The following is a 15795-nucleotide window of genomic DNA, read 5'->3' as shown; positions in this document are numbered from 1 at the left end:
ATTTAGAATATGAACAATATTTGCAATTGTTTTAAACAATATCTGCTTTATATACTATGTCTTCTTTTGTAATATGCTCTTTGCAAGACCATTTGATAAATGAAGTTATATGATTTAGGACTGGACCATATAGTTTGTTGAAATTGATCTCTTTCCTTTACAGGTTATTTTTTTTCAGTTTCAGGCTGCCATGTTAAACGTTTGAATCTAAGATAACTCAGGGTTCCTGCAGAACACTCAGTGACAATTGAAAATCACTTTTGATGATAACCTTCTATATGTTCTATTGAAAGAGGGTTCTCATCAATAAGTAATGCCCACTAAAAGAATTATGCTTGTTGTTTGGGTGAGTGAAAGTACATGTATATATTATTGTTTACTTTTATAAATAGTGACTTGGACGGAGAGTTGTCTCATTGGCACTCAAACCACATCTTCTTATATCTATCTGTTAAATAATGTTCATCCAGCTATATAATTCATACATGTAACATCAGATTATCTTTTCCATAGTGGATTTGTTTTGTTGGGATTCTGTCACATTAATGTCCATCTTACTCTAATTTTTTTTTGGAACACATTAACTTTTTATTCTTTCAGTTTTGTTGAAAACGCAGCTCTAGGAAATCTTAAAATATTAATTTCATACATGTACACCATGGCATGTGACAAAATAAAATGTGATACAAACCCAACAGCTAAGGTAAATTCTTCTAAATTTGAAAATTCAGTTGTCAAAACAGGTGACTTCTCTCCCTTGAAACTTGCAATCCTGCTGTCACAGAAGTTCCAGCAAGTTACCTCCCCTTTATCGTCTCCAAATACAATAAGCATGTGGTTGGAAGCTGACCATGTCAGTGCTGTGACCTTACTCTGAAAAAAAGTTTGTAATCTTCATCTTTATTCATACACCATTTACACTGTTAATTTATGTTATGTATCTGAAAGTGTTTTTTATTCTCCTTTAATGAAGTTGAATTGGTGTCAACGGCAAGTATGTATTATTGGGCCATAAAAAAGAATAGGTTTGTTTGCCCAAACCCTACCTACCCAGAAAAAAGCTGCCTACTCAAATTCTATTTTTGTCCTGATTTGAAGAAGTTGTTTTTTTAATTAAAATGTAGATAGGCATGAAGACTAATAAACATCTTATGCTTCAATTTCTTTGAAAAAAAAATGCCTACCTTCAGCTACCTACCCACTGTCTCAACCTTGAGTAGGGTTTGGGCAAACCAAAATATTTCTAATCGTGGCCTTGTCTTTTAAATTTATACACAACATTGTAAAAATACATAATATTGTGCATTTAGAGTTATTCTTGTTTTATTGTTTACTGTGTTTAAATGTTTCATTCTTAGTCAGCAACCATTTGATTTTCTGGGGGGGGGGGGGGGGGGGGGTATGGTTTTTTAACAACAAACATTTTCTTTTTCTCAGAATCAAAAACAAATTATTTTTTTCTCTAAAAACTGGAAACAAACTCCCCCCCCCCCCCCCCGAAAATTTGCTGCCTTACTTGATTTCTAACCACTAATCTTGTTATGCATTAGATACATGTATCATTAAAAAAAAATCATGACAGAGGCTGTCATGGTACATGTACATAAATTAATGTTAATTGCAACATTTTTCCTTTTGAGACAATAGTCCAAATGAAAGCTAAATAAAAGTTACAGGCTTACAAAAATCTATTTATTGAAGACCATAAAGTTTAATCCAGACAATGTAATAACAGTAATAACATGTATTTAAGTCTTTGGGTAAACAAATGGGGGTCTCTTCATGATGATCATAAATGGTTATCATTCTTAACAAATGATGTTAACAGTATTGTTTGAAGCATGTCAATAAAATGTACTATAGACTGTAAAAATAAACGGCTGATTTTGAGGAATCAGGCTAAATTTTTTCCAACAATAATTGTAGCGATACTTTTTTGAGATCTCTGACAAATCCCTATAAGTATATTTTGACTGTAAATCACTGATTTTTTTTTTACTAGGTTGACACTTAAGGTAGCCCAATACGACCGTTTGACACCTGACAATAAAAGACATTAATACTCTCCTGTACATGTAACATATATGTAGGACTGTTTGTGCCATGGAAATCAATAGTTCAACCTTTTCACAGGAATCGGAAGTTCTATCAATAAAAATCTGTAAATAATAAAGTTGACTATCAACAGAGCTTCTCGTACGCTGTACGCTCTATTGATAGTCGACTTTATTATTTGCAGATTTTTATTGATAGAACTTCCGATTCCTGTGACCTTTTGTATACCAGAGACAATACAATATGTCTCTGTGTATACTAAACAATTTGACGGGTAAATGTATGCCCATTCATTTAATGAATTTAATATAAAATTAGGTAGGGAGTTCGCAAATGCTGCAACAGAGTCCAACAGGGGTATGGAAATGCGATCTGATTTGGACACAGGATTATAATATTTGATTTAAACTCACATGAGCTTCAGTTTCATAGAGTAACTCGTACGAGTTGACATCCCAGATAAACACTTTACCGTCCTCTGAACCACTGCAACATAGTATCTGGTTTGGATCTACTGCTGTAGATGGCAATGTGACACACGTCACTTTTTCTCTGTGTCCACAATAAACTCCTTTATGAGCTATTGGGAACGTTGATGCATCGTATATGAAAACGTCATGTCGAGCAGCAAAAACTAGCAGACCACTTTTATTGAAGCCCACTGTATGGCTAATGTACCAGTTTGGTGACGCTGGTAAAGTCAATAGTGCCATGCTATGATAAGTTTGTTAAGGTATCAATATTCAGTAATATCCTATATTTTAGTACATTTTGGATTTTCCCGCAAAATCGTCAAATGCACGTTGATTTATTTTTCCCAAGTTGCCATAAGTTGGTCGCAGCCAATAGCGACAACACCTTTTTTGCAAATACTCATAACTAGATATCACACTTGCTTAATGTCTGTTTACGATTACTGAATGTACCGAACGCTACAGAACAATTTATAAAACATTTTACATTTTAAAAGAGAGAGTTGCAAAAAGCAACAATGACCAAATCTTCCTAACGCTTATAACAGGTAATTTGTCATTTGCAATTTCAAGCATCTACATGACCAAGGTCAATTAGAAAATATGAGCCTGAAAAGTAATGATCTCTGCAACTTTAAGAAAAAACACAATTTACACTGAAAGCTTAACAATATTGGTGCATTTAAAAACAAAAACCTTTTTTGTTAATTGATTTAAACAATCGGGGAACAATCATTTAACTCACAGGTCATGCAGGTGGGGGTTATTTATTTTTTTTCTAAAAAAAATAATATTCTGATCCCCAAATGAATTAGATGTTAAAAATATTCTGGTCATGCAGATAAGAAAACGAAAAAATAATTCTGAATTCAAATTCCTCCAATACATCTTATGGCTATTTGTCGGCCATTACTGGATATCACACAGGTGCCCATAAAATTTTGAGGTCTTAAAACAAAATATCTGAAGCCACATTAGAAAAGTGATTGTTACATTGTATATGCTTCTAAAGTTCAAGCAACCGGGGCAGCCGCGATTAGCAATGAGGTGTATACCTTATACTGTGAAATTTTGGAAACACTAAAATCTAGTTGATCACCTTGAAAAAACTGAATAGACTAAGACATGTAAGATAAGAATAGAAAAATAATCCCCTTTGAAGGTAAATGGTTGCTCCCTTATACATATGAACCCTTTAACAAAAATTTGCTAGTCTACTGGAAAGTGAAAACATGACGACAAATTAGTTATTGAAGTCTTGAAAGACTACATGTATGGTTGGACATTGTTGGAAGGAGTAACAGCAAATAAATATAATACCCTTTCAAAATGACATTATTATTGGGATTAGTGTTTTTGTCGATGCTTGCAAGTTTGTGACATATCAGGATTTCCAATTTAATCATGACGTCATGAAAAAATATTTATCATCAATAACGTGTTACTACAAGAAACATACACTACAAAAGTAAAAAAGTCTGAAAAGACCAGTTTTTGTCTGAATTTGCATGAATTTTTACTTGACATTCTTAATTTGTCTGCATAATTTTTGAAAATTCTTGACATAGTATTAGTTTGTCTAAAAAGATTCTTGATTTTTCTTGACAAGTGTCTTGACAGTATTAACATTGTCTTAAAATTTCTCGACACTTCCTGTATCATCTGATAAGAGTCTGGATTAGTCTCGACCAATTCTTGACTGTCTTAAATTTGTCTCGATCTGTCTTGACATATTCTTGACATTCTTAATAATGTCTGAATTTGTCTTGACATATTCTTGACATTCTTAATAATGTCTGAATATGTCTTGAGACATTCTTGACAGTATTAAATATGTCTTGACACTATCTCAACAGTATAAATTTCGCCTGAACGGTTTATGAAATCTTTTGGGTTTGTGTGGCTAAAAAAGAGGAGGGGGCTTTCGTGTTGGTCAAATAATTTGTTCTCGTCTTGATTCAAACTCTGTATTTTTAGAACAACCCCTAAACATTTTTGTTTTATATTTTGGGTGTTGAGTTTTATATTTTTTTATCAACAAAAATTTGTGATAACGGGCTCCTTTCTGAAAAGAAAAAAAATGTTTAGATCTATATTATGTATGTTTGTTTGAGACCAATGAAATTATTGATTTATAATTATAAAATTCAACACTCAAATTTGTATAGTAAATAGAAATCATCGATGGGACCAATTATGATTCCTTTTTTTATTATTATTCCTTGAGTAGATAATAATTTTCTTTAAATCTTTGGAATGTTTATGGCAGGTCAACTGATAAGTTGTATGGCTGATTACAGGTAAATCAGTAATTTCTATTTGACAGTTGTGTGTATTCTGGGGTGTGTTATAACTTAATTTCATGGGGAACTTCTGTCCATGTATATTACTTAATATATATTCCAACAGATGGCATTACACAAATTTTTCTTCTGTTAAATGAATGATTTTATATTTCATATTTGCATTTGTGAAACTATTTAAATACCCAAATTTTCAATTGTTTTACATGTCCAACTTTCATATTTGTTGTAAGGAATGTAACTTAAAAACAACAGTATATTATGTAAAAAGAAATAAAGATTAAAGTTATATTATGAATATTGGTCATGATTTGTAAAACTCAGAACTGTCAAGTAAATTTAAGACACAATTCAAAATGTTCAGAATATGTCAAGCCAAACTGAGAAAGAATAAGAATGTCGAGAATATGTCGAGAAATTTCAAGACAGTATTCAAATGTTAAGAATTTGTCAAGAAATTTTAAGACCATATTCAGAATGTCAAGAATATGTCAAGTAAATTTCATACAAATTTGTTATAAATGAGAATTTGTCAAGAAAAATTAAGACACGAGTCATACTTTTGGAGAATGTCAAGTAAAAGTTCATGCAAATCAAGACAAAAACTGGTCTTTTCAGACTTTTTGACTTTTGTAGTGATAGCCGCATATTTTTTCAATTCATGGCATTTTTACTAGTATCGGCTTCAAAAAGAGAAGTTGAAAATGCTCTTCAATATTATTTGTTGAAAAGTCTATTTCCACTATGACCGTTTTGTTCCTCTCCTAGAATTTGGTTGAATTCTTGGGAAGATCCTTTCAGCAACTTTATTGACATCGAAATAATATTTCATCGTCTATTTTTAGGTTATGTGTACATGTCCTCTTTTTCCTTTTTAAGGCCAAAAGTATTATTATTTTGGAAATCTGGTTGGAAGCAGACTTTTTATGATCAAAAAATTATTTCATATATTTTGATAAAATAAAATCTGCCAAGTATTTGCTCGTAAAAGCAATTAAATTCTATGCCATTGAATGCAAATGGAATGAAAAAAAGGTTGATGCATGTATGACATTGTGGCATCGTTAAAGCTATCTTAAACATGTTTTAGTTTAAAGTGTTAAAAATACTGGATTTTTAATTGACCATCGAAAGTCACATGTAAAAATTCTAATATTTTTTGTACATGTATTTAGATAAAATAAGTTAAAATGTCTCAAATTATCTAATTAACGAGATATTGATTTGTTAATGTTAAACTACATAATACATTAGGCCTGACCTATAAACTGTTGCACATGCGCAAATGTCACTGTCCAATACAACGGTCACAAACTTACAAACATCATCATGTCTACTTATTTTACAGAATCTGGTCACAATAGTAATTTAGACAGATTGGCTATATTTCTGAAACTATTCATTAATTAAGTGTATCAGATTGTTTGCAAATAAGTAAAGAATATTTCCATTCACAGTGGATAACATTTGCTCCAAGGTTTTGCTTTTTTTCCTTCCGTTTCGAGTTAGGGTAACGAACTTCCAACCATCAAGGATTCATTAGTCCAAATAATTAGTATGATGTGTTGAAAGATTGACACAGGAAGGTGTCAAGACAAAAATAAAAATAATCAACTTTTTAAGACATCATAATTATTTAGATTAGTGTTACATGTGGTCATCATAGTCAAAATCTTTCTGCACTATTATGTTTCATCTTACCGCACTTACACCTCTGCTCTGTGTAATTTCTCATTGAACTAACAAGATTGTTTGTTTAGGGGCAAGATCAGAATTCAAGGTTTACCAGGCGTAAATTAATATATTATTTGTTTCCCCAATCCCGACCTTGCCAAGCCATCTGTGGGTAGGTAGATACATGTAGGGAAATAATTTTATTTTTCCAAAAAGCTTGAACAATATCATACAATCCAGCAAGCCAGGAAATTGGAAATGAATAAAATAATATTTGACTTAGTTTTGACAATAAAATTTTATGAGTAGCACTGTTTTTGCAGGGTCGGTCAGGATTGGGGAAACAAACAATATTTTATTTTAGGCCCCAGTTCTTGAAATTGCCTTGTGTGGATAGTATATTGCATTGCCAGCTGTGATAGAGGACTAAGTCTGTAATATAAGGGAGACACTTGTGTGAAAAAGGATAACGTCTTTAACAACAATAATTTTGATGCAGAACGTTTCTGCAAAATTCTCACATAATACTGAAAAATTAACTAAGGTTGTAATTTTTATCTTCAATTTCTTCAATTTTATAATTTCATCATTTATCATGAATATACATGTACATATAAAAAAAAGAAGACTTGGTTGTGGTATATATGATTGCCAATGAGACAACTCTCTACAAATGACAAAATGACACAGAAATTAACAACTATAGGTCACTGTATGGCCTTCAGCAATGAGCAACGCCCATACTGCATAGTCAGCTATAATAGGAAATGACAATGTTATTTATGAAAAAAAAATGTATGAAAAAAAAAATATAACCCATAAACATTTTATAATCATTATATATTTTAAAATGTTATCAAAATGTTTATCTTTTCAAATCCTGTCAACTTACTTTTGATTTTACAGATTTGTGTAGGCTTTTGAGGCACGGGTCATTACAAACAAGGTAAGTAAAGTATACATGGTAGGCGCCACCCTAGTTCCCAAAACTGATCTGACATATGTGGATCTCATTGTGGTCTAAGTGTGACATGGGATAGGCTGAACTTGCAAACTTTTGGAAATCTCCACGGGTATTTTAAGTGCAAAAGGAACTTATTAATGCTCCTCTTATATTGTCATAAGTGTTTTAAATCTACTACTCAATAACTGTATTGTTTGAAAAAGTATTACATGTTCTTAAAAATTCTTTTAATTCATTTGAATATCTGTTTTTAGGTGTTCTTTTGATAAAACAGTGTAACCTGCCTTATCTGAGTATTCCAACATCCTGCTTCAAACAACACAATTTTTCCTGGTATCAAAATAAGCCTTTCCTTGCAGAAAAACATGAGTAGTCCTACACCCTGATTTATCCAAAAATATTTTCCTGTCCCCCAGTCAGCAGTGTGTGGTCAAAAATTCTGGTTAACACCTGATTATGGATATCCCCATAAATATGTATAGTTGACAGGTCTGCCCAGTTCTTATACTTCTGTAATTTTACGGTTTACCTCGTGCCATACATTGTAGGTTTAATTTAAAGACAGCTGGTTTTAATTATTTATGTTCACTAAGATTTTATTGTTTTTCCAGTACATGTACTTGTCAATGTTAATATTTAAAAGAAGATGTGGTATAATACCCAATGAGACAACTCTCCACAAGAGACCAAATGACACAGAAATTAACAACTATAGGTCACTTTACTGCTTTCAACAGTGAGCAAAGCCAATACTGCATATAAGTCAGCTATAAAAGGCCCTGAAATGACAAATGTAAAACAATTCAAACGAGAAGACTAACAGCCTTATTTATGTGCAAAAAATGAAAGAAAAACAAATATGTAACACATCATCAAACGACAACCACTGAATTAATGTTTTTAATGATTGTTCTGTTCTTTCTTTTAAGATTACTAGCCAATGAAAGCTTAGGATCAAGACTATATCAATCATCTTCTGCAATAAAGCAGTCTGTCGTCTGCTGTGGTTCAACGGTCAACCCATCTACTCACAAACTATCAGGATGTAGACAGTTCCACACCAGTATTCCAAGAAATGATGAAAATGAATCTATGCCAGATCCAGAAACAGGTTGGCCTAAGCTCAAAGAAGAAAAAGAATGGTTAGACTATAATAATATTGTTTATCCACCACAAAAGCCTGGAGATCCTAAAAGACCAGCCGTAAGTATTGTTTTTTACCAAGACCCATGGTGATTCAGTTAGAAACGCATCGTTTGATTGGTTAAATGATTGGTTTCTAAGGTTGGTTATAAAGTGATTCAGTTAAAAACCAATCTCTATTGTTTGGTTGAGTGATTAACTATTTAACAGGGGGATTGCTGATGTTTGAAGATGAACACTGAAACACTATATATGGCTTAATAACTTGTTATATCTTTGTAATGCAGGGTTTGAAATTAGCAGTGGCTCACTTGTAAATAGCCCCTTATTTTAAATGGGTTACTCGAATGTCTGCTTTTCTTGTAAAGAAATATATAGGTATATTTGCTACAAAATTTAAGCTGTTGGCTTCCATGCCAAAATTTAACTTTAATCCCTGCAGTATGGAGTGTATACATCAATATGAAGCAATAATTGTTGGTCGCATTTTAAATACCCATGCTGTAATTTTAATTCTTATCTTCCATATTTAATATCTTCTCCAAAACCGTATTGTTCCCAATTCTATATTACATTCCAGCCAAATAAACCTTATCTACCTAATAAGGCCACCCATCATTAAGGATATCTTTTATGCATGAATATTGTATTAAACGAATATATAGCTTTGACCATGAATTATGATATTTTAGCAAATAGAAGATGTTTTTTCTTTTGTAGGAAATTTGTCATCTGAGAAAGCACATAAAATACAGTCCAAAAAAACTTTGGTATCATGCACTTATGGTAAGTAGTTAATATCATGTCTACTATGTACCGGTAGATGAGAATTGACTCTTTTCTCTAATTTTTCCCCAATTTATCCTTTTTCTGACCTATTGACTATTTTAAGTTCTGTTTGTTTGATCTTATAAAAAAGAAGATGTGGTATGATTGCCAATGAGACAACTATATCTACAAAAGACCAAAATGACACAAACATTAACAACTATAGGTCACCGTACTGCCTTCAACAATGAGCAAAGCCCATACCGCACAGTCAGCTATAAGACTTAGTTCTTTATCAGGTCCAATTTTATTGCTTTCCTCTGAATTTCCTTTTGTGGCATCATAAAAAAGGCAACCTTGCCTAATGACATAACATAGAAAGAACATATTTTTACATATCATTGGAACAGAAGTGTTACTGTAAATTCAGAAATTATTGTAAGTTTTTTATTATTGCGAAAAATGCGACAGGGTTATCATTGTTATAATTAAAAATCGCATTTTGAAATATTTTATATGAAAAACAAACAGGATTTTTCTGAATATCGCAAAAATTAAAATCACATTTTAGTCAAAAATGACAAAATCACAATAATAAATACATGCAATAATTTCTGAATTTACAGTATCTGTATATAAATTGTTTTAAAAAAAGTCATAAGAGAAACAGATTCAACCACCAAATTTCATGCAGTAGGATATTTCACCACTTATAACAATTAAATTTCAAATGTTTAAAAGCTTTTCTTAAAAAATTTTGCTTTCCTGATTTTAAGCAAGTACAATTTGGTGGAAAATGTATTCTCAAATTTAAAGAGTTTGATACAAATACACTTATGTCCTTTCCAATTTTAAGTTCTTTCTGTTGAAAGAATTTGACATCGCTTCAATATAGTCTATTGACATCAGAGCAAAATGAACTGTTTCAGGAACAGGAATAAGTCTCAGTACAGGAACACCAAGAGTTGTCTGTCACTGCTTGTAAACTAAAGTTACTGTCTTTTTAGCTTTTCTCATCACTTGGCGTCCGTCGTCCGTCGTCCGTCGTCCGTAAACTTTTACAAAAATCTTCTCCTCTGAAACTACTGGACCAAGTTCTACCAAACTTGGCCACAATCATCCTTGGGGTATCTAGTTTAAAAAATGTGTGGCGTGACCTGTCAAACCAACTAAGATGGCCGCCATGGCTAAAAATAGAACATAGGGGTAAAATGCAGTTTTTGGCTTATAACTCAAAAACCAAAGCATTTAGAGCAAATCTGACATAGGGTCAAATTGTTGATCAGGTCAAGATCTAACTGCCCTGAAATTTTCAGAAGAATCAGACAACCTGTTGTTGGGTTGCTGCCCCTGAAATGGTTATTTTAAGGAAATTTTGCAGTTTTTGGTTATTATCTTGAATACTATTATAGATAGAGATTAACTGTAAACAGCAATAATGTTTAGCAAAGTAAGATCTACAAATAAGTCAGCATGATCAAAATTGTTAGAGGACCCCATAAGGAGTTATTGCCCTTTATAGTCAATATTTAAGAACTTTTTGTCATTTTTGTAACTTGAAAACTAAAACTACTTGGCCAAATGTAACCAAACTTGGCCACAATCATAATACTAGGGTATCTATTTTTTTTAAAAGTGTCTAATGACCCCTCCTACCAACGAAGATGGCCGACATCAGTAAACACATTAACAGGTGAGCGACACAGGCTCTTGAGAGCCTCTAGTTTAGTATTATGTGTTGCCTTCCACTTTTTCATGGATTGTGCGGGTACAGGAGAACCACAAATTAAAATGTTCAATGAATTAAAAAATTTCTGAAGGAATGTGTGCAAACTTTGTCAAAACATAAAATTACATAAAATTGAATATCCACGAAAATGGTAGTTATCCTCAATTCAAGAAAATTGTTATCTGCCTAAATATATGTGAGTCCACAGTATCTTGTGGTGTTTGTTTTAATTGTGTTATGTAAAATTGTTTTTAGAAATTGACCATAAAGAAAGGTTAACAATTAATATATGAACCAATAAAAATACATATTATGTAATCAGTAATTTAAATTTCAAGTATCATATTCTATAAGTTATACCTCAAATATCATATTCTGTTTTCATATATTTATTTCAGATTCGTGGTATGTCAGTAGATGAGGCTATCAAACAGTTATCATTTCAAAAGCACAAAGGGGCACACATCATTAAAGAGGTATGCAGTGTATTTTGTTTTAAACTATGAACTTTGTTTTGATGATTCTTTCTGTCTTTCTGTCTTTCTGTCCTGTCTTTCTGTCCTTCTGTCTTTCTGTCTTTCTGTCTTTCTGTCCGTCTGTCTTTCTGTCCTTCCTGTCTTTCTGCCTTTCTGTCCTTGTCTTTCTGTCCTTCTGTCCTTCTGTCTTTCTGTCCTTGTCTTTCTGTCCTTCTGTCTTTCTGTCCTTCTGTCTTTCTGTCCTTCTGTCCTTCTGTCTTTCTTTCCTTCTTTCTTTCCATCGTCCCACTTTTGTTTCAGCACTCTAGCTTAAGGGGTAAATTCAGTTAAAAATCTCCCATTGACTTTAATGCTAATCTATGTGTGGCAATAAATTTATACCTGATTTACCTTTAGAAATTTAAATCTTTCATATATCATTCATGAAAGTACAAATGTAGCCCTATCTTTTGCAACAATAAAAACATAGGGTCATGTGGCATTTTTGGGCATTCACATGGCCTTTTTTACAAACAATGTAGATTCACACTGAATTCCTATACTGACCCCCATTCCTTTTCAACCCTGAAGGGGAAAAAATAGTACATTCAGCATATATTTTTTTTTTTCAATTCAGTTTTGATCCATCTACCAAAAAATATTTATTACAAACATTATCTGCCAATCAGAAGAGCATATAACTTCAGTGTTATACAGAAAGCTCTCCCCTAAATGGGCGGTCCCTGATGACGTATATTTATTTACTGAATTTACCCCTTAAGTTAGCCACATGTTTTAATGTAATCCATACACAATGCTAAGAACCACAACACACAGCGTTCAACTTCAGAAATCAAATTTGGGCAATGAGTTATTTACCATTTTCGCTTTTTGACTTGGAAATTTGCAATGCTTTATCAGGGAATTGTCGTCCTCAGACACATTCCTTTTTTTTATTCTTTAAATGAAAATGAAGTTAACAAAATTTTGAAATTAATAATTTATAGATAATGGAATTACTGGGTAAAATTACAATGTCATAGGTTTTTGCATGTTTGTTATATTCTTATAATTTAATTTTGGATGTAATGAGACCATAGATATAATTTCGAAATAACATAGAAAATGTGGTGACACTGTTAAATAACCCGCTACACACGTTATTCAGTGTGCACCAAATATTTTATGTTATTTCTTCATAGACAGAAAAAATATTACAGTCATTCCTTAATTAAAATAAATAGATAAAAGTATGGATGCAGCTAAAACATGTCCATGAAAAAAAAACATAGTGGAGAAAAATTGGCATAGGCGGGAATATAGCAATAGGGGAGAATATTAAGGCAAACACAATTAAAGAATACAGAATAATAGGGTGCTGACTTGAAAAGAGACAATTTGCCTAAAAAAAATTAAAAAATGGGGAGTCTATCCAGACCCTTATATGAAGCAAAAGCACCTATCAGGAATCAAAATGGAATTATATGAAAATACCCATAAGAAAGTATGTTGGAATAGACCCAAAAATAATTTTAATCAAACCTACATTTAGTTGAATTGAAATAACTACTTTTGTTTTTATTAGACAATAGAAGAATGCCAGGAAATTGCTGTCAAGGATCACAATGTAGAGTTTAAATCAAATCTGTGGGTTGGTAAGTATACTATATTTAAGTTAACCAAGTATTTCTGATGGTCCAAATCTAGGGTAGCTTTCCTGAAAACTTTAAGTTATTTCTTTTTGTCAAAATAAAGGCTTTTTGGTACATGTGCATCAGACTAAGCATTTTCTATTTTTAAAAAACAGTAACACCATTTTTTATTGACAAACAAAGTTAAAAAAAAAAAAAAAAAGGGATTATATATAATTTTTGACATATTGAAGTGATCATTCAATGTGGACTTTACAATAAAATATTGCCATTTGGTTATGTGATTTGGTGTATAATGATTTTTACCACAATTTCTGTAAATTCAGAAATTATTGTGAAAAAATTTGACAGAGTTATTATCACAATAATTCAAAGTCGCATTTTGATAAAAAAAATATATAATTTAACAGGATTTTTCTCAATTTCACAATAATTAAAAACGCATTTTAGTCTTAAATAACAAAATTCCAATTATTTCCGAATTTACAGTACATTGAACTAATTGTGGATCCAAAGAGTGCAAATGAGGGATATTCCCTCTAAATGTGATGCTATATTTTCTAGGTATTTCATGATTTCCATATATTTATTAGGATGGTTTAAGAAGTTCTGAGGAAAACCCTGAATTTCTGAAATGTTTCATATTTATAACCCCGCTTTTAAAAAGGGGGGGTATACTGTTTTACCTCTGTCAGTCCGTCAGTCAGTCTGTCCGTCCCATGAATATTTTTCTTTGCATTTTTCTCAGGAACTACAATACAAAATGTACAAGGATTTCTGAAATTTGGTTTCAGGGTTTATCTAAGCCAGCTATACCGTGTGATGCGTTTTCAGATTGATCACTTGACAACTTCCTGTTTACCGAACACTTGCATATTTTTTATTCATGCTAGTATCTTTTATAGCATACTATATTGCATGAGTTTTTCTCATTATTGAAGGCTGTACATTTGCCTACAATTGCTAACATCCACTCCATTTTAACTTTGGTGAAAAGCTGTCTCATTGTCAATTATAACACATCTTATTATTTTTACATTGACCTCTACTTGGCAAATTTTTGTTTACTGTTTTTTGCTTTTGGATGGAAAATAAGGAACAATAAATGAATGATGCTCCATATTGATTTTCCCCAAAAATAACAGTTATTTTGATAATTATTGGGTCACTTTCCCCTAAAAAAAACTTTGCTTAGATCACTTTTTCCAGTCTGAATTGATAAATGTAAAATTAATGATTTAAAAATATTGACTACAAAATATTGGAAACAAAATGAAAACATGAATTGTGAAAATTTCATGCATTGTAAATCATTAATCCTTTTTCCATCTTTCTTTTCAGAGGATTCTTTTATGAAACAGTCTGCAATAGTAAAAGGCTTTCGTATCATGGGTCGAGGTCGTGGATCTAGAGTCCGATATCGTTATGTTCATTACTTTCTACGATTACGAGAAGGGAAACCACCCAAGCATTACTATCCACCGCCAGAAACAGGATATGAAAAAATGGAGAACTATATTAAAGACCAGAGAAAAAGGAGAATTTTCCTTGCATTATGATATGTTTAACCAATAAAATGCTTTTAAAATAAAAAGATGTTATGTTGGATGATCTGATTGATGTGTACGGCATTTTTACTTACATGTGTACCCAATCCTCTTACTGTCTACCCTTTTAGAGCACCTGAGATCACCCCCCAATTTTTCGATGGGTTTTTGTTGCAATAAAATAAAAAAATATATATCACAAACAACCACATCCACATCACAGGATTTCTAAATTGGACAGGCACATACCAAATGTTAAAAGGTTAACCACTTTGCTTGACTAAACCAATGAAGGTTTATAAAAAGGTCTTTTGGCCATTCATTTTAAAGCCTTTTGCTTCAAATATACCAGTACATAGATCTGATTTTCCAACTTTTGAACATAAATTCCCTAATGGATTTGTATGCAGCATAATCAATCTGTTCCTCTTTTTAGCTCACCTGGCCCGAAGGGACAAGTCAGCTTTTCCCATCACTTTGCGTCCGTCGTCCGTCGTCCGTCGTCCGTCGTCGTTAACTTTTACAAAAATCTTCTCCTCTGAAACTACTGGGCCAAATTGAACCAAACTTGGCCACAATCATCATTGGGGTATCTAGTTTAAAAAATGTGTGGCGTGACCCGGTCAACCAACCAAGATGGCCGCCAAGGCTAAAAATAGAACATAGGGGTAAAATGCAGTTTTTGGCTTATAACTCAAAAACCAAAGCATTTAGAGGAAATCTGACATGGGGTAAAAATGTTTATCAGGTCAAGATCTATCTGCCCTGAAATTTTCAGATGAATCGGTCAACCCGTTGTTGGGTTGCTGCCCCTGAATTGGTAATTTTGTGGAAATTTTGCAGTTTTTGGTTATTATCTTGAATATTATTATAGATAGAGATAAACTGTAAAGAGCAATAATGTTTAGTAAAGTAGGATTTACAAATAAGTCAACAGGACCGAAATGGTCAGTTGACCCGTTTAGGAGTTATTGCCCTTTATAGTAAATTTTTAACCATTTTTCGTAAATCTTAGTAATCTTTTACAAAAAT

The 15795-nt window shown here is 32.2% G+C and overlaps 2 protein-coding genes across 2 annotated transcripts in view; one reads left to right on the top strand and one right to left on the bottom strand.

Annotated features, from left to right (window-relative positions):
* Positions 1-2874, bottom strand: part of LOC134695646 (gem-associated protein 5-like) — a 153259-nt gene extending 150385 nt beyond the window's left edge. The window contains exons 1-2 of the mRNA XM_063556963.1: positions 2469-2874; positions 692-873 (exon numbers count right to left, since the gene is read on the bottom strand). Of these exons, the coding sequence (XP_063413033.1) occupies positions 692-873; positions 2469-2768 (482 nt within the window). The 5' untranslated portion in view covers positions 2769-2874. The remainder of the gene's footprint in view (positions 1-691; positions 874-2468) is intronic.
* A 231-nt stretch (positions 2875-3105) lies between these two features.
* LOC134695963 (large ribosomal subunit protein uL22m-like) lies at positions 3106-14827 on the top strand. The gene is made up of 7 exons (XM_063557468.1): positions 3106-3144; positions 7412-7451; positions 8399-8672; positions 9333-9398; positions 11508-11585; positions 13150-13219; positions 14558-14827. The coding sequence occupies exons 1-7, from the start codon at positions 3132-3134 to the stop codon at positions 14773-14775; spliced, it is 759 nt and encodes a 252-aa protein (XP_063413538.1). The 5' UTR covers positions 3106-3131; the 3' UTR covers positions 14776-14827.
* The last annotated feature ends 968 nt before the right edge of the window (positions 14828-15795 follow it).

This window comes from Mytilus trossulus, chromosome 14, assembly GCF_036588685.1.
Source record: "Mytilus trossulus isolate FHL-02 chromosome 14, PNRI_Mtr1.1.1.hap1, whole genome shotgun sequence".
In the NCBI taxonomy this organism is placed as follows: Eukaryota; Metazoa; Mollusca; class Bivalvia; order Mytilida; family Mytilidae; genus Mytilus; species Mytilus trossulus.
This window is presented reverse-complemented; position numbering and strand designations above follow the sequence as displayed.